General features: G+C 51.2%; 1 protein-coding gene across 3 annotated transcripts in view; it reads left to right on the top strand.

Annotated features, from left to right (window-relative positions):
• NEIL3 (nei like DNA glycosylase 3) overlaps positions 1-19,424 on the top strand; it is a 30,747-nt gene that overhangs the window by 9,344 nt on the left and 1,979 nt on the right. For all 3 annotated transcript variants that reach the window (XM_061552381.1, XM_061552382.1, XM_061552383.1), the window contains exons 2-10: positions 9,058-9,236; positions 10,876-11,024; positions 11,865-11,996; positions 12,747-12,960; positions 13,980-14,054; positions 14,751-14,917; positions 15,704-15,888; positions 17,029-17,252; positions 18,052-18,209. In XM_061552381.1, coding sequence (XP_061408365.1) covers positions 9,105-9,236; positions 10,876-11,024; positions 11,865-11,996; positions 12,747-12,960; positions 13,980-14,054; positions 14,751-14,917; positions 15,704-15,888; positions 17,029-17,252; positions 18,052-18,209 — 1,436 coding nt within the window. In that variant the 5' untranslated portion in view covers positions 9,058-9,104. The remainder of the gene's footprint in view (positions 1-9,057; positions 9,237-10,875; positions 11,025-11,864; positions 11,997-12,746; positions 12,961-13,979; positions 14,055-14,750; positions 14,918-15,703; positions 15,889-17,028; positions 17,253-18,051; positions 18,210-19,424) is intronic.

The raw sequence follows: 19,424 nt of genomic DNA, 5'->3' as shown, positions 1-19,424 counted from the left end.
CCCCTCTCAGTCGCTGCACTCTCACCCCTCTCAGTCGTTACCCTCTCACACCTCTCAGTCGCTCCACTCTCACCCCTCTCAGTCGTTACCCTCTCACACCTCTCAGTCGCTCCACTCTCACCCCTCTCAGTCGTTACCCTCTCACACCTCTCAGTCGCTCCACTCTCACCCCTCTCAGTCGTTACCCTCTCACACCTCTCAGTCGCTCCACTCTCACCCCTCTCAGTCGTTACCCTCTCCTCAGTCGCTCCCCTCACCTCTCACAGTCGTTACCCTCTCTCTCCTCTCCACTCAGTCGTTACCCTCACAGTCGTTACCCTCTCTCCTCTCTCTCTCTTTTTTAATCATTGTATTATTTATTCAGCTTATTTCCCCGGGAAAGCTTCTCTGTCTCATGGGTCTCGTGACCCTAGTGGTCCCGAGCAGGGCCTGCACCCGCACTTGCGGTTGTCGTGTTGGGTGAAGGACATCTTCTTTTTGCCTGCGCTGTGGAAAACGTTCAATTTGAAGACCTCGAGTGTGACGTTGGACTTGGCCGTGGGAAGGCACTCTCTCCTCTCTCTCTCCTCTCACCCCTCTCAGTCGCTCCACTCTCTCCCCTCTCACCCCTCTCAGTTGTTACCCTCTCCTCAGTCGCTCACCACTCACAGTCGTTACCTGCTCCATTCTCTCTTCTCCACTCACAGTCGTTACCCTTTCTCCTCTCTCTCTCTCACCCCTCACAGTCGCTCCACTCTCTCTCCCCTCTCTCCTCACAGTCGCTCCACTCTCACCCCTCACTCCTCGCAGTCGTTACCTTCTCCATTCTCTCCTCTCCACTCACAGTCGTTACCCTCTCTCTCTCTCTCCTCTCTCTCTTTTTTTAATCATTGTATTATTTATTCAGCTTATTTCCCCGGGACAGCTTCTCTGACTCATGGGTCTCGTGACTCCAGTGGTCCCGAGCAGGGCCTGCACCCGCACTTGCAACTGTCGTGTTGGGTGAAGGACATCTGCTCTTCGCCTCCGTTGTGGGAACCGTTCAATTTGAAGACCTCAAGCGTTATTGTTGACTTGGCCGTGGGAAGGCACTCTCTCCTCTCTCTCCTCTCACCCCTCTCAGTCGCTCCACTCTCACCCCTCTCAGTCGTTACCCTCTCACCCCTCTCAGTCGCTCCACTCTCACCCCTCTCAGTCGCTGCACTCTCACACCTCTCAGTCGTTCCACTCTCACCCCTCTCAGTCGTTACCCTCTCACACCTCTCAGTCGCTCCACTCTCACCCCTCTCAGTCGTTACCCTCTCACCCCTCTCAGTCGCTCCACTCTCACCCCTCTCAGTCGCTGCACTCTCACCCCTCTCAGTCGTTACCCTCTCACACCTCTCAGTCGCTGCACTCTCACCCCTCTCAGTCGTTCCACTCTCACCCCTCTCAGTCGCTGCACTCTCACCCCTCTCAGTCGTTACCCTCTCACCCCTCTCAGTCGCTGCACTCTCACCCCTCTCAGTCGTTCCACTCTCACCCCTCTCAGTCGTTACCCTCTCACACCTCTCAGTCGCTCCACTCTCACCCCTCTCAGTCGTTACCCTCTCCTCAGTCGCTCCCCTCACCTCTCACAGTCGTTACCCTCTCTCCCCTCTCTCTCCTCTCCACTCATTCGTTACCCTCACAGTCGTTACCCTCTCAGTCGTTACCTTCTCCATTCTCTCCACTCCACTCACAGTCGTTACCCTCTCTCCTCTCTCTCTCTCTTTTAATCATTGTATTATTTATTCAGCTTATTTCCCCGGAAAAGCTTCTCTGTCTCATGGGTCTCGTGACCCTAGTGGCCCCGAGCAGGGCCTGCACCCTCACTTGCGGTTGTCGTGTTGGGTGAAGGACATCTTCTTTTTGCCTGCGCTGTGGAAAACGTTCAATTTGAAGACCTCGAGTGTGACGTTGGACTTGGCCGTGGGAAGGCACTCTCTCCTCTCTCTCCTCTCACCCCTCTCAGTCGCTCCACTCTCTCCCCTCTCACCCCTCTCAGTTGTTACCCTCTCCTCAGTCGCTCACCACTCACAGTCGTTACCTTCTCCATTCTCTCCTCTCCACTCATAGTCGTGACCCTCTCTCTCTCTCCTCTCTCTCTTTTTTTAATCATTGTATTATTTATTCAGCTTATTTCCCCGGGACAGCTTCTCTGACTCATGGGTCTCGTGACTCCAGTGGCCCCGAGCAGGGCCTGCACCCGCACTTGCAACTGTCGTGTTGGGTGAAGGACATCTGCTCTTCGCCTCCGTTGTGGGAACCGTTCAATTTGAAGACCTCAAGCGTTATTGTTGACTTGGCCGTGGGAAGGCACTCTCTCCTCTCTCTCCTCTCACCCCTCTCAGTCGTTCCACTCTCACCCCTCTCAGTCGTTACTCTCTCACCCCTCTCAGTCGCTCCATTCTCACCCCTCTCAGTCGCTGCACTCTCACCCCTCTCAGTCGCTGCACTCTCACCCCTCTCAGTCGCTGCACTCTCACCCCTCTCAGTCGTTACCCTCTCACACCTCTCAGTCGCTCCACTCTCACCCCTCTCAGTCGCTCCACTCTCACCCCTCTCAGTCGTTACCCTCTCACACCTCTCAGTCGCTCCACTCTCACCCCTCTCAGTCGTTACCCTCTCACACCTCTCAGTCGCTCCACTCTCACCCCTCTCAGTCGTTACCCTCTCCTCAGTCGCTCCCCTCACCTCTCACAGTCGTTACCCTCTCTCTCCTCTCCACTCAGTCGTTACCCTCACAGTCGTTACCCTCTCTCCTCTCTCTCTCTTTTTTAATCATTGTATTATTTATTCAGCTTATTTCCCCGGGAAAGCTTCTCTGTCTCATGGGTCTCGTGACCCTAGTGGTCCCGAGCAGGGCCTGCACCCGCACTTGCGGTTGTCGTGTTGGGTGAAGGACATCTTCTTTTTGCCTGCGCTGTGGAAAACGTTCAATTTGAAGACCTCGAGTGTGACGTTGGACTTGGCCGTGGGAAGGCACTCTCTCCTCTCTCTCTCCTCTCACCCCTCTCAGTCGCTCCACTCTCTCCCCTCTCACCCCTCTCAGTTGTTACCCTCTCCTCAGTCGCTCACCACTCACAGTCGTTACCTTCTCCATTCTCTCTTCTCCACTCACAGTCGTTACCCTTTCTCCTCTCTCTCTCACCCCTCACAGTCGCTCCACTCTCTCTCCCCTCTCTCCTCACAGTCGCTCCACTCTCACCCCTCACTCCTCGCAGTCGTTACCTTCTCCATTCTCTCTCTTTTTTTAATCATTGTATTATTTATTCAGCTTATTTCCCCGGGAAAGCTTCTCTGACTCATGGGTCTCGTGACTCCAGTGGTCCCGAGCAGGGCCTGCACCCGCACTTGCAACTGTCGTGTTGGGTGAAGGACATCTGCTCTTCGCCTCCGTTGTGGGAACCGTTCAATTTGAAGACCTCAAGTGTGATGTTTGACTTGGCCGTGGGAAGGCACTCTCTCCTCTCTCTCCTCTCACCCCTCTCAGTCGCTCCACTCTCACCCCTCTCAGTCGCTCCACTCTCACCCCTCTCAGTCGTTACCCTCTCACCCCTCTCAGTCGCTCCACTCTCACCCCTCTCAGTCGTTACCCTCTCGTCAGTCGCTCCCCTCACCTCTCACAGTCGTTACCCTCTCTCCCCTCTCTCTCCTCTCCACTCAGTCGTTACCCTCACAGTCGTTACCCTATCTCCTCTCTCTCTCTTTTTTAATCATTGTATTATTTATTCAGCTTATTTCCCCGGGACAGCTTCTCTGACTCATGGGTCTCGTGACTCCAGTGGTCCCGAGCAGGGCCTGCACCCGCACTTGCAACTGTCGTGTTGGGTGAAGGACATCTGCTCTTCGCCTCCGTTGTGGGAACCGTTCAATTTGAAGACCTCAAGCGTTATTGTTGACTTGGCCGTGGGAAGGCACTCTCTCCTCTCTCTCCTCTCACCCCTCTCAGTCGTTCCACTCTCACCCCTCTCAGTCGTTACTCTCTCACCCCTCTCAGTCGCTCCATTCTCACCCCTCTCAGTCGCTGCACTCTCACCCCTCTCAGTCGCTGCACTCTCACCCCTCTCAGTCGTTACCCTCTCACACCTCTCAGTCGCTCCACTCTCACCCCTCTCAGTCGTTACCCTCTCACACCTCTCAGTCGCTCCACTCTCACCTCTCTCAGTCGTTACCCTCTCACACCTCTCAGTCGCTCCACTCTCACCCCTCTCAGTCGTTACCCTCTCCTCAGTCGCTCCCCTCACCTCTCACAGTCGTTACCCTCTCTCTCCTCTCCACTCAGTCGTTACCCTCACAGTCGTTACCCTCTCTCCTCTCTCTCTCTTTTTTAATCATTGTATTATTTATTCAGCTTATTTCCCCGGGAAAGCTTCTCTGTCTCATGGGTCTCGTGACCCTAGTGGTCCCGAGCAGGGCCTGCACCCGCACTTGCGGTTGTCGTGTTGGGTGAAGGACATCTTCTTTTTGCCTGCGCTGTGGAAAACGTTCAATTTGAAGACCTCGAGTGTGACGTTGGACTTGGCCGTGGGAAGGCACTCTCTCCTCTCTCTCTCCTCTCACCCCTCTCAGTCGCTCCACTCTCTCCCCTCTCACCCCTCTCAGTTGTTACCCTCTCCTCAGTCGCTCACCACTCACAGTCGTTACCTTCTCCATTCTCTCTTCTCCACTCACAGTCGTTACCCTCTCTCTCTCCTCTCTCTCTTTTTTTAATCATTGTATTATTTATTCAGCTTATTTCCCCGGGAAAGCTTCTCTGACTCATGGGTCTCGTGACTCCAGTGGTCCCGAGCAGGGCCTGCACCCGCACTTGCAACTGTCGTGTTGGGTGAAGGACATCTGCTCTTCGCCTCCGTTGTGGGAACCGTTCAATTTGAAGACCTCGAGTGTGACGTTTGACTTGGCCGTGGGAAGGCACTCTCTCCTCTCTCTCCTCTCACCCCTCTCAGTCGCTCCACTCTCACCCCTCTCAGTCGTTACCCTCTCACCCCTCTCAGTCGTTACCCTCTCACCCCTCTCAGTCGCTCCACTCTCACCCCTCTCAGTCGTTACCCTCTCCTCAGTCGCTCACCACTCACAGTCGTTACCTTCTCCATTCTCTCTTCTCCACTCACAGTCGTTACCCTCTCTCCTCTCTCTCTCACCCCTCACAGTCGCTCCACTCTCTCTCCCCTCTCTCCTCACAGTCGCTCCACTCTCACCCCTCACTCCTCGCAGTCGTTACCTTCTCCATTCTCTCCTCTCCACTCATAGTCGTGACCCTCTCTCCTCTCTCTCTCACCCCTCACAGTCGCTCCACTCTCTCTCCCCTCTCTCCTCACAGTCGCTCCACTCTCACCCCTCACTCCTCGCAGTCGTTACCTTCTCCATTCTCTCCTCTCCACTCACAGTCGTTACCCTCTCTCTCTCTCCTCTCTCTCTTTTTTTAATCATTGTATTATTTATTCAGCTTATTTCCCCGGGAAAGCTTCTTTGTCTCATGGGTCTCGTGACTCCAGTGGTCCCGAGCAGGGCCTGCACCCGCACTTGCAACTGTCGTGTTGGGTGAAGGACATCTGCTCTTCGCCTCCGTTGTGGGAACCGTTCAATTTGAAGACCTCAAGCGTTATTGTTGACTTGGCCGTGGGAAGGCACTCTCTCCTCTCTCTCCTCTCACCCCTCTCAGTCGCTCCACTCTCACCCCTCTCAGTCGTTACCCTCTCACCCCTCTCAGTCGCTGCACTCTCGCCCCTCTCAGTCGCTGCACTCTCACCCCTCTCAGTCGTTCCACTCTCACCCCTCTCAGTCGTTCCACTCTCACCCCTCTCAGTCGCTCCACTCTCACCCCTCTCAGTCGTTACCCTCTCACCCCTCTCAGTCGCTCCACTCTCACCCCTCTCAGTCGTTACCCTCTCACCCCTCTCAGTCGCTCCACTCTCACCCCTCTCAGTCGTTCCACTCTCACCCCTCTCAGTCGCTCCACTCTCACCCCTCTCAGTCGTTCCACTCTCACCCCTCTCAGTCGCTCCACTCTCACCCCTCTCAGTCGCTGCACTCTCACCCCTCTCAGTCGCTCCACTCTCGCCCCTCTCAGTCGCTCCACTCTCACCCCTCTCAGTCGCTGCACTCTCGCCCCTCTCAGTCGTTCCACTCTCACCCCTCTCAGTCGTTACCCTCTCACACCTCTCAGTCGCTCCACTCTCGCCCCTCTCAGTCGTTACCCTCTCACACCTCTCAGTCGCTCCACTCTCACCCCTCTCAGTCGTTACCCTCTCCTCAGTCGCTCCCCTCACCTCTCACAGTCGTTACCCTCTCTCCCCTCTCTCTCCTCTCCACTCAGTCGTTACCCTCACAGTCGTTACCTTCTCCATTCTCTCCACTCCACTCACAGTCGTTACCCTCTCTCCTCTCTCTCTTTTTTTAATCATTGTATTATTTATTCAGCTTATTTCCCCGGGAAAGCTTCTCTGACTCATGGGTCTCGTGACTCCAGTGGTCCCGAGCAGGGCCTGCACCCGCACTTGCAACTGTCGTGTTGGGTGAAGGACATCTGCTCTTCGCCTCCGTTGTGGGAACCGTTCAATTTGAAGACCTCAAGTGTGATGTTTGACTTGGCCGTGGGAAGGCACTCTCTCCTCTCTCTCCTCTCACCCCTCTCAGTCGCTGCACTCTCACCCCTCTCAGTCGCTGCACTCTCACCCCTCTCAGTCGTTCCACTCTCACCCCTCTCAGTCGCTCCACTCTCACCCCTCTCAGTCGTTCCACTCTCATCCCTCTCAGTCGTTACCCTCTCACACCTCTCAGTCGCTCCACTCTCGCCCCTCTCAGTCGTTACCCTCTCACACCTCTCAGTCGCTCCACTCTCACCCCTCTCAGTCGTTACCCTCTCCTCAGTCGCTCCCCTCACCTCTCACAGTCGTTACCCTCTCTCCCCTCTCTCTCCTCTCCACTCAGTCGTTACCCTCACAGTCGTTACCCTCTCTCCTCTCTCTCTCTTTTTTAATCATTGTATTATTTATTCAGCTTATTTCCCCGGGAAAGCTTCTCTGTCTCATGGGTCTCGGGACCCTAGTGGTCCCGAGCAGGGCCTGCACCCGCACTTGCGGTTGTCGTGTTGGGTGAAGGACATCTGCTCTTTGCCTGCGCTGTGGAAAACGTTCAATTTGAAGACCTCGAGTGTGACGTTGGACTTGGCCGTGGGAAGGCACTCTCTCCTCTCCTCTCTCCTCTCACCCCTCTCAGTCGCTCCACTCTCTCTCCTCTCACCCCTCTCAGTCGCTCCACTCTCACCCCTCTCAGTCGTTACCCTCTCCTCAGTCGCTCCCCTCACCTCTCACAGTCGTTACCCTCCCTCCCCTCTCTCTCCACTCACAGTCGTTACCCTCTCAGTCGTTACCTTCTCAGTCGCTCCCCTCACCCCTCACAGTCGCTCCACTCTCCTCACAGTCGCTACACTTTCTCCCCTCACCCCTCAGTCGATACCCTCACAGTTTCTCCCCTCTCCATTCTCTCCGCTCCACTCTCTCCTCTAGCCTCACAGTCGTTACCTTCTCCCCTCGCAGTCGCCCATTTGCCTCCCCGTGTGCTATCCTTTTTTTTCCTCTCTCTTTTTTACGATCAGTGGAAACAAGAAGATGCTCGGTGTATTCGGCACTTTGCTTCGTTCATCATTTCGTATTTTTTTTTTACTTAGCATTTATGTAAAACCAGAGCCGGCCCAGCCACTAAGCGACCCTTGCAATTGCAAAGGGCCCCGTGGCCAGCAGAGGGCCCCCTAGATTCACTGCTAGCGAGTGGGTGAAAAAAATCATACATCAAAGGGGCCTCCAACCAAATTTTGCTTAGGGCCCCCAAAGGTCTAGGGCCGGTTCTGTGTAAAACCTCCACCTCTCGCTCACTCTCTCGCTCACCCGTGTGCCCTCCTCCTCGTCGTCCTCGCTACTCTCACTCGAGCCCCCTCTGGCAGCCCACCCCTAGTCCATGGGCCTCTATCGATAGAACAGCAGCAGCAGCAGCAGCCACGACTGGTGCCGCGTGGACCCAACCGCAGCGCCACCGCTCCTCCTCCTTGTTCCTCCCCCAACTCGCTGCTCAGCAGCTTATTCCGCTGCGGTTGTTGATGTTTGCTAGCGAGAGGTGTTGTCGCTCCAGCTGTCGTCTCTCTGTGCTCGGCCCTTGCAAACCGCAGCTGCTTGCTGATGCTGCTGATTGATGTTGCTGCTGCAGCTGCTTGCTGATGCTGCTGATGTTACTGCTGATGCTGCTGCTGCCACTTCCGCAAATGTCCCCGGCCACTGAATTTTTCGCTGAAGCCGCCTGCGTTTAGCAAATTTCCCGCTCGCTGCTGCTGCTGCTGAGACGCAGTTGCCTGCTGCCGTGAGCTGTGTGGGGTAGCCGCTGCCAGCATCAATCCCGTGGTCTCGTCAGGGTTGTTGGCTGTCAATGTCGTGTGGGCTCCTTACTGCTGCTGCTGCTGCTACTGCCAGGACACAGGGTGATGGTGGAGTCTGTAGTGGTTCAGGAGCGTGAGCCGTCTTCTCCCTAACCACTGCTAGGGATGTTGGCGAATCTTGCCGTTATAGCGCTCATTTATTGAACTCGTTTTCACTTAGAACTGCTTCGTGCGTTTAGTTTGGTGTCCTTTCCCCCCACCCCGCACCTCCGTTGTGCACGGTTGGCTACGTACGGTGCAAAAGAAGTTCAACATAAATCGTGCTTTTGCGCCTAATGCAATCACACTGCAGTGTTGATAGTAGCTGCTGCTGCTAGTGGGATGCTGTAGCTCACAGAGGGTGGCTGTTCCTGACAGTATTCCTTATAGAATCTTATAGACTGCAGAATAAGGTGGTGGTAGCTACTGCTAAGAGATAGTGCTCCTGCTAAGAGATAGTGCTCCTGCTAAGAGATAGTGCTCCTGCTAAGAGATAGTGCTCCTGCTAAGAGATAGTGCTCCTGCTAAGAGATAGTGCTCCTGCTAAAAGATCCTCTGCTACTACCAGAACGTGATCATTGTGTGGATGGTGGTAGCTGCTACGGCTAGTGGTCACCCCTGCTCATGCCACTAGCGCTCTTCAACAGCCCTGTGCAAGATTAGCGGTGGCTGCTGCTGCTGTTGTTGAATCGCCATGGTGGAGGGTCCTGGGTGCACGCTGAACGGAGAGAGGATCAGGGTCAGGGTTCGCGTCTCCCAGACGGTGCTGAGCACGAGGACAGCGGCATCTGGAGTTGCAGTCCAGCACCACCAGCAGCAGCAGCGCGTGAGTTCCTACAACTCATCCAGGGCCGACGAGAACAAACACTTTGACCACGTGATAATTGTTTTTTACCCTTTTATTTGGCAACAAGACTGACACCTTTTTTACAAGGTGTCATGTTTGCATTGACCACAATAGCTGCGGTCGGAATGCAAACAAAAAACATAACTCTGATAATGTATGCACTGTCCTTGAAATTGATTGGTCCACACCCGAGACGGCTTTTCTTAGAGCCTCGTCTCACATGGTGTTGGACCAGATGACACCAAGAGGCGCACAACTCAAAGACAATGAACCATCAGAGTATGAGAGCTCGGGATAAGCATTTACACTATTGGAACCTCATTTGCCAGTAACAAAATATGATAATTGTTTTTTTACCCTTTTATCTGTCAAGACTGACACCTTTTTTACAAGGAGTCATGTTTGCATTGACCACAATACCTGCGGTCGGAATACAAACAAAAAAACTCTGAAAATGTATGCACTGTCCTTGAAGTTGATTGGTCCACACCCGAGACAGCTTTCCTTAGAGCCTAGTCTCACATGGTGTTGGACCAGATGACGCCAAAAGGCGCACTTTGACCATGTGTTTTGTTTGTATGTATGATTAACAAAAACACGTTTAACCAAGGTATCTTCTTGAATAAATATATTTGTAGAGTAAGGATAAGCAAATAATATATAGAAGAGGTAGAGTCGTGTCAATATCAATCGTTTTTTTCATAAGGTGAGCGAAATTAACACCGGAGATTAACTTTTCGAGATTTCTTTAAATTGCAAAATTTACATTTTCCAATGGTGTTTTTCGCACAATCAAGCGAGTGCCTTGGGCCTACAAGAACCTTAATCCGGCCACTGAACTCATCCTCATGCATTGCACTGTTTTCGATTCACAGCCCGGCACAACGCATCCAGTTCACACCTCTCGATAATGCACTGCGGCTACTGCAGTCACGTGCCACCATCCGATTTACTTGGCCACACAACGTAGGCCAAGCCTCGACTGTCTGGTATAACCAGGCAGTCAAGCAAACGAGTAATCACCAGGCTGAAACCTGCTTAGCTTTTCCCAATACCTCTTAACCTCCTCAATGGCGTGGCGTGGTTGGTATGGGCACCTAGTGGAAGTAAACTAAACAATTTATTTTTTATTTTACCAGGTAAGAGCCACTGGGATATATTGCTCTTTTCAGAAGCGACCTGGCCATAAATGATCACGCAAACGAAGTGGTTTATCATCATGTGGAAATTCATTGCAGGCAAATACTCCAAAACTCATGTTGATTCTAAATGTGGAGGGACAAGCCGGAGGACCCAGGGAAAGAGACGTACAAACTCCAAATATACAGACGTCAGGGTCGGGATCGAACCCACTACCTCCTTCATATCAGGCGAGGGAGTTAACATTTCACCACCGTGGCGAGATGAAGACCCGTGAAATGAGGGCCTCCTGTCCAGTTCTGCCCCCGCCCGGCCCGCTCGGCTCTTCGTAGTCCGACACCTGGACTCCGGTGCAGTTGCACCGCCTGTACACACTATAGCTGCATTACTGCACCTTTACACTGAACAGTGGCGTTCGTTCGCACTCGAAAGCCAAACACGAACTCTGTTCCCAATGCTCCCCGTGTCTCTTTCTCAGCCGTGCCAGGCGGCCGCGCAGGGCGCAGCAGCAGGAGGAGGAGGGTGGTGCCCAGCCGGGCAGCTCTCAAGCCTCACGGGGCAGCAGTACACGGGCGTGGAGACCCTGGGCAAGGAGCTGTTCCTCTACTTCAAAGAGAGCGCACTACGGTAGGCACTGCCAGGGCTGCAGCGATAGTGGTGGGGGGGGCAGGTGGGGCAATTTGCCCCTGGCTTCGGAGACCTCAGAAAGGGCCAAGGAGGGGGGGGCCCTCGTCTGGAATTTTGTACTGAGCCTCCAAAAATCTTCCTGCCACCCAGGGGACCGACTACACCTTGGGCCTGTTGGGAGTGGCAGGTGGGTTGAGGTCGTTTCCTGCAGAGAGAAAAAAAAGATAACTTATACAAGCTCACGGTCCAAAAATGTGTTTTTTGAGAGGAGACGTTACATTAATAGATTGTGTGAATTATTAAATAAATTGCGTGGGGAGATGGTACAATGAAACGTGCATTATTTTAGAAATTCTTTGTCAATGTTCCATGTTTCTGATCCATTTTGTCATAGCAGTTAGTATACATGAATTGAAATGTGCTCTCAATTTGAATAATTTTAATACCAAACTGCCTTTCATAATTTTGCTTGGAATACACATTGTGGCGTGTTTCTCGGTAGTGTACCTCCAGCAATGTCCGTTACATAATCTATGCACATGCTAGATTTTTACCAACTCACTGTACAGTATCACGATAAAGCCTCTGCTGTAAGTACCAGTGCAGTAGCAGAACAGCAATAACAGCCACCATAAGTGCCGGTGACGTCACCACGGCGCTTGTGCCAGGCAAGGTGCACTTTGATGCTACGTCAAGTGTGGAAGGTTCGCTGGCAGGAGGTTACAGGACAGACCAAGGTTGTTGAGTTGACTGAGACGATTGACAGATGCACTAGCTGTGCTTACGATTAGATCTCACACACACTGCAGTGTTCGTTCAACTTGGCGCTCTCCCACACAGGGTGCACTTCGGCATGAATGGTTCCATGAGAATCAACCCTGGAGCCGACGGCCAGACTCGGCGTCCACCCGCCCTGGAAGTCGTCCTCAGCAGCGACCGCATCGTCTTCTACGACTCCACCTTTGATATCAGGTGCTGACGCAGACCTCGTCCTACGGGGGATTGACAAAAGGGCTGCCCTGCATGTGCTGACGCTGCTAAAGACGGTGGGCAGTAGAGGGCGTGTTCACTTCTGAGCGACGAGTCAAGGATGGCTGCTGGAGCGGAGGGTGCATGGAGGCAGGCAGAGGGAGATTATCGGGGAGGTAGGAGAGTGCGTGAAGGGGAGTAGATTGAGATTAGAGGGGAGAGGTAGAAAAGTGCGTGGAGGGGAGTAGAGTGAGATGAGAGATGAGAGGTAGGAGAGTGCGTGGAGGGGAGTAGAGTGAGATGAGAGGAGAGAGGTAGGAGAGTGCGTGGAGGGGAGTAGAGTGAGATGAGAGGGGAGAGGTAGGAGAGTGCGTGGAGGGGAGAGGTAGGAGAGTGCGTGGAGGGGAGTAGAGTGAGATGAGAAGGAAGAGGTGGAAGAGTGAGTGGAGCGGAATAGAGTGAGATGAGAGGTAGGCGGTACAAGTTCATGGAGAATCTTGAAGGCGTTGGGTGCGATCTTAAAATTGATCTGGGATTGCATTGGGAGCTAGCGGAGAAGTCGGAGTATTGGGGTGACGTGATCTTGGTTACGGATGCGGGTGAGAAGTCTGGCAGTGGCATTTTTGATTGTCTGGAATTTGAAAAAAAATTACTGATTTGGAGAGGACCCAGAGGCACTCGTGAACAGGCACTTTCCCCGCAGCAGCCCAGTCTGTAGAACCCTGGGACCGTTGTCTTTGCGCGAAACCGTAGGTCCGCCGAAGCGTGTCGCGAGCGTGTACGGGCGCGGGGAGACCTGGACGTGTGCTCGAGACGGTTCGACGTGGAGAGGGCCTGCACGGAACTGGGGGCCCACGCGGGCCGCATGCTGTGCGACGTGCTGCTCGATCAGGCGCTGCTGCCCGGCGTCGGCAACATCATCAAGAACGAGGGGCTCCTGGACAGCGGTCTCCACCCAGCCATTACGGTGAGAACAGGCGGCGGAAGAACCACAGAAGCCTTTGGCGTCGCCGCCGCTTCTTGTTGGGCATTTCTCAACAGTTTTTTTTTCAAGGCGCACATGCCACAGTGGTGGCATTTAAGAGCACCCGGAGAAAGCGAAGCAGAGTTTCAGGCTGGTTGGTAGGTCATCGTGAGGCTATCTGGTAACACCAGGTGGTGTATCCTTGAGGCTATGGTGGCGGCGGCGGCGGCCACGAGATGGCAGCTCAATAATTTAATTATTGAATCCATGAGTGGGTTGGCATGAAGGGGGCAGTATTTCTCACCGAATACTTTCTGGGTCACTGACAGACTGGATGAGGTGGCACAGGAGCCATAGCGAGTTGTATACTGGACGTGATGTGCCGGGTGCAGAGATATTTTCTGGGACACTGACCCCGGAAACAATGAAGCCCTGAACTCCACTTTTTGAACTTTCACGAATTCGAGATTGGTGGCTAATGTGAGAACATTTTTAATATTTAGCATATTGCCGCCATAGAATGTGCGAAATGATGCCTGCTTCGTTAATGTCTCGTATTCTTAAACCTTAGTCCATCTTGCCTGTAAATTGTTCCTGGAGAAAAACTAAAGACTCCTACACTGTGAATGCCTGGAGTCTAATCAAAACACACTTCCACTTGGTCGAGAATGATGGTGCTTCGCCATTTATTCTGGCAACTCATGAGTGCAATTGCCTTTGTGCAAACACATACTGTTGGTGTTTTTAAACGGTAAGATTACTTTTCTTTTGTTTTGTTTTTATATACTTAAAACAAAGTTAAGTCCATAGCTAATCCACTCCTGTATGAACGCCTGCCCATGCCATGTTGGTCATGCAAATTTGTTTGACCAGACTTCACCTCACTGGTCAGTCATGCAGGTTTGGTGAAAGTAGGTGCCCAGAACGGATTTAGATATCACTCGTCACTGATGTCATCCGTGGCTTCACTTGACCATTAATACTCTCTTTGTTGCTTTTGTGATGTTCTTTTTTTTTTTCAGGTGAGCCAACTGAGCTTGGAGCAGATCAAACACCTCGTGAAAATGACCAGGGATTTCTCTCTGCTTTTCTATCAGGTGGGGTCCTGGTGGCAAGCAACAAACAAATCACCGATTCACCAAACCCAGCACTTACTCATCATACGGGGGCGCACAACACACCGACTGCACACCTATGGATAGTTTAGATCAGGGAGTCGACAACCTGTGGCTCCGAAGCCGCATGCGGCTCTTTAAGTGACTGCTTCGTGACCGTTATTTACTAAGGAACGCCACCGTCTCGGATTCACCCACAGTGCATTGCGACTCAGTGTTTTTTATACTGAATACGAAAAAAATGTATCTTGTTATTTTGGTTGCCGACCCCTGGCTTTTTGTACATAACAACACGTGAATAATTTTGAGCCCTTCATCAAGCCCGCTGTTGCATGAAAAGGTTTCCCACGCCGATAAGTCATTGGGGTAGTATAACCATACTTTACCAAGCTGGTCACGGCGGACAATATTCATTTAATTAGCGAGCCATGTCAAGTGAATGCCATAAGCCCTGCGAAGCGAAGTTCGCAGGCTGTTGGAAGTGAACTCCACAGGCCACGTGAATGAAGTCATTGGCAGTATAAAATTAAGTCGAGGGTCGTACGAAATGAATTCGTGAGCAGTACAAAATTAAGCTACGGGCCGAAATAAACAAAGTTTGCGGGGCATACGTAATGAAGTCGTGGGCCGGTGAAGGTTCTCCACTGCCGATATTGACGATTCGCTTCTGTTACCCAGTGCCGGAAGACGGGCGCGGCGCTGCAGAAGCACTGCAGGGTGTACAAACGCAGCGCGTGCGGGCAGTGCCGGACCCGCGTGGTCGTGTGCCGGCTCGGGGAGAATGGGCGCATGACGTACTTCTGCCCAAGCTGCCAGCACGAGGATCCACGGCACGTCGACCCCAGGTAGCGAGGGTCCCCCGTTTCAAACCCCGGCGAGGTGTCGTCACCGTCACTTCGATAACACTGGTCAAAAAAAAAAAAAACCCTTTTTTTTCTGGCCTGGACTTTTGCAGCTGTTTTAGACTAATTTGAGGGTGCCGATTCCAAATCTGATCTCAGATTTGCTCTATCACATCTAATTTTTATGCTATCGGCATACCCCATTTTCATTGATTTTACCCAAAATTAACTCTGTCACTTATGATTGCAAGTTGTTGCGAGTCAGTGACTGCTTTAGTGTTAAAATATGGTGCTGTATTTTTAGGATAGTGTGTTTATAATATCATTTTATGTAGATATCCACATTTATTTAATATTTTTCTTCTGCAGTTTTTATTGAAAATTCAATATTTGACATCTCAAAAACCTGATGTGATAGAGAAAAACTGATGCCAGATTTGGAATCAGCCCCCCCCAAAATTACCTTAAAACCGTTGGAATACCTTACGCCAGAAAAAGTGTGTTGACCAGTGTAATTAACGAGTCGTCAAACGCACGCTGATTTCGGTATGCGATGGTCTAGTTCAGGGGTCGGCAACCTACGGCTCCGGAGCCGCATGCGGCTCTTTACGGGCTGCTTCTTGACGATATATACGTATGTACAGTATGTACATAGATGCATTGCGGCTCTTGAAATACTGAATTTTGTACCGAATTGGAAAGAAATGGCTCTTCTTGTTATTTTGGTTGCCGACCCCTAGTCTAGTTGAAGAACTCTGCTGTAAACTCCCGATGTTTCCCCCTAAACAGCAAACTGCAGCACAGAAACAACAGCCTTCTGGCCTGGGTGCAAGGAGGCAGGCCGGACACCACCGAGGTCGGCAGGCAGGACGTTGCGTCGCGAGCCGAGGAGGAGTGGGCCTGCGCCGTCTGCACGCTCGTCAACTGCGGCTCCGACGCGGCTTGCGACGCCTGCCTCACCCAGCGACCTCCCCGTGCGTCGCCACTCCGCCGTGGCCCTTCGCTCACGAACACTTTGTGCTTTTTAAATCCTTTATATTAAGTTAGCTCGTTTGCTTGCTTGCTTGCGCGCTTACGACCGTGCAAATCTTTCGGTCGTTTTTTATTTAAATCTTTTATATTAAGTTCACTTGCGCGCTTGCTTGCGCGCTTACGACCGTGCAAATCTCTCGGTCGTTATTTATTTCAATCCTTTATATTAAGTTCGCTTGCTTGCGCGCTTACGACCGTGCAAATCTTTCGGTCGTTTTTTAACCCACTTCTCGTGATCCAATCGAGCTGACATTTTCCACACAGACTCATTGTGCGTGACAATTAATTTTCGTGAAAAACAATTTGCTAAATTTGACACTTTTTAGGAACATTTTTTATTTATTTAATTACCAATTGCTTAATGCTGCCAGGCAATCATCTGACCCATAGGTGGCAGCCATCTCAAGCCAGAGGACGAGAGGACTCTAGCCGCCACGCATATAAAGGATTTATAGTGAAAAACTTTTGTTTTTACGGGTTAATTTTTTCGTTTTCAGCCTCTTGTGCCGAATCTTTCAACGTCAAGTTTGAACGTTTGTTGCAGCTTTCCAACGAAGGTTAAAAGCGAATTATCGTCGGCTCTGTGTGTCCATCTGTCTATAACAAGCGGATATGATAACGCGCGCAACAATTATCCAAAGTTGCGTTGCTATTAGGGACATGCCCCAGAGGAAAACTGTCCAAATTGATCGAAGAATTAACCAATACTTGGGAGACCAAAGCTAGAGCTAAAAGGACCACTTGCAGTTCTGCAAACCTGATAAGTCTAATGCAAGTATGTGGCATGCTTTGGTAAGAAAGATCCCTGACAGCCACGTGCGTTGGCTCCCGTATTGCTAAGTAAATACTTCCGAGAACATACGCACGTTGTAAACCGATCGATGATTCGTGATTTATTCTCACTTATTTTACACCTGGAGCTCGTGGGAAGTCAACCGTAGTTTACCTATGGCCATATTCACAGGCGACGTTCACCACCTTGTGCTCGTTTGAGCAGAAAAGCACGCAGACATTTTTGTATGGGTTGGGTTGGTTGCTTTTGAGTTCTCATTTTAAGATGACGTATTACCGTTCCTGTGCAGCGGAGCCTCAGGCAGACTGCACGGAGCACTGCTCCACGCTGCATGACGACCGTCTCATGCTGTACCCGTGCAACGCCTTCCCACGGCCGTGCGTGGTGACCAAAGTCAACCGACGCACGGCGTTTGGCACGGCCACGCTCATCATCACCTCTCCTGGGTTGCCCCCTGGCCCTCCCGCGCGGGACGCCCCGTTTGGGGCAGGGGGCTCGTCGGACTCGCGCCAGGTAAAGAGTTCTGCGGGGAAATCGAAGCTTCCCATCACCTCCAGAAGGTAGACTCAAAACTAAACCAAGTGCGCAAAATATCATGCCAAAACGTGTGGATTACTTGGCGCTTTCCAACGTGTGTTTGTCTTTGAAAGTATTAAACTGAACTATATTATAGAAACGAAACTTTTTATTTTACCAGGGAAGGCCCACTGAGCTGTATAGCTATTTTTTCAAAACGGGCCCCACATGATAGCTGAACGAAGTGGCTTATCACGTGCAAATTTATAGCAGCCAAGTACTCTGAACGCACGTTGATTCTAAATGTGGAGGAGGGAAAAAAACTGAGGACCCGGAGAACATTGAAACTCCAAATATACAGCAGGCGTCGGGATCGGGATGGAGCCCACGAGCTCCCACGAGCTCCTCCATACCAGGCGAGGTAGTTAACATCTCGCTACTGTGAGCAGGATACAAGTTGGCAGGCAGCTGTCAGGTTAAAATTCGTCTATTTAAAAAAAAATCCTTTTAGCTCTGGTTTGTGCCTCTTGAATTTGATTAATATGCTCGGTTTTCAATCTGGTAGGTCCCTAATAGCAACACAACTTCATAGTTAAGTGCTGTTCATATTGGTTATCATTCAAGAGTTGTTTGTACCACCCACCATTACAGATGGAGCCATAGAGTCATCGCTTCCGACCATAGTTGACGATCGTTAAACAATTCTCCATTCACCGCTAAAGAGTGTTCAGTAAAACGAATTACATACATCATATCAACAGAGCCCTAACCCAGAAGTGATTTGTTCTGTGCACAGGCGGTGAGCTGGAATGAAGGTGCGAATTCCAGAAGCCCTCTGAAAACAGCCCCACGCACACCCGGAGCGGTTGCTCCATTCCATGCCTCCCAAGCATTTAAGAGATTCAAGCCCGACTCTGTGGACAGGACACCCAACAATCGCGGCCAAAATTCCGGGTACGGTAAGCTTGTGAAATCGACCGCATTTGAACACATGATCCTGCACCTACATCCGGAACCTGCAGCATGAAAATGGGTTTCGTTCCAAACCATGATCACACGAGGAGAAACGGCTCACGCCATATTTGTCCGCGCAGCAAGGATCTTGGCCGCACTAATCGGGTAATGCAGAGGGGAATGTTTCTGACGGTCACAACACCGCCGTTTCTAATTTTAGAGTGCTCGGTCAGTTAGGTCACCGACTCTTGATAATTACAGAAGTAACTGAGATGTGTGTTAGTGTGTGATTACCAGCGAAGGGCATTTGAAAGTTGCATTCAACTTTCAGGAAGGATTACATTTCCCCAACCAGAGTTAGGACAGATTTTTTTTAACTATATAACTTCAGAGGTTTCATGCCGTTGTGCTGTACATCACAACCGTGAATTCGGTTCCTGAAAAAGCTGCCAGGTCATGGAGCAAAAAAGTCAGATATCGTCACCAATCAACACACAATGCGATCCAAATCATATTGGAGAACTGATGTGTGTGTATATATATATATATGGGTGGAGGGTTAAAGTTTTGGTACTGTCACCTCTTACAAAGTAAAACTATCTTATTTTACCAGGTAAGGCCCACTGAGCTATATCGCTCTTTTTAAATCCTTTATATTAAGTTCGCTTGCTTGCTTGCGTGCTTGCTTGCTGACGACCGTGCAAATCTTTCGGTCGTTTTTTAACCCACTTCCCGTGATCCAATCGAGCTGACATTTTGCACACAGACTCGTTGTGCGAGACAATTAATGTTCGTGAAATTTTTTTTCCAAAATTTTACAGTTTAGGGAAAACGAATTAAATATTTAATTACCAATTGCTTAATACTGACAGACAATCATCTGACCCATAGGTGGCAGCCATCTCAAACCAGAGGACGAGAGGACTCTAGCCGCCACGCGTATAAAGGATTTATAGTGAAAAACTTTGTTTTTACGGGTTATACTTATTCAGAAGTGATCTGGCCACGAATTATAGCTCAACGAAGTGGCTTGTCCTGTGGAAATTTCTAGCAGCCAAATACTCTAAAACGCGTGTTTCTAAATGTGGAGGGAAAAGCCGGAGGACCCGGAGAAAAATCCACACGACCACGGAGAGAACATACAAACTCCATATATACAGCAGGCGTCAGGGTCAGGATTGAACCCACGACCTCCTGTATACCAGGCGAGGTAGT

Source organism: Lethenteron reissneri, chromosome 16 (genome assembly GCF_015708825.2).
Source record: "Lethenteron reissneri isolate LAM-NWPU_2019-01 chromosome 16, ASM1570882v1, whole genome shotgun sequence".
NCBI lineage: Eukaryota > Metazoa > Chordata > Hyperoartia > Petromyzontiformes > Petromyzontidae > Lethenteron > Lethenteron reissneri.
The sequence above is the reverse complement of the archived record's forward strand: the minus strand, read 5'-3'. Positions and strand labels throughout refer to the sequence as shown.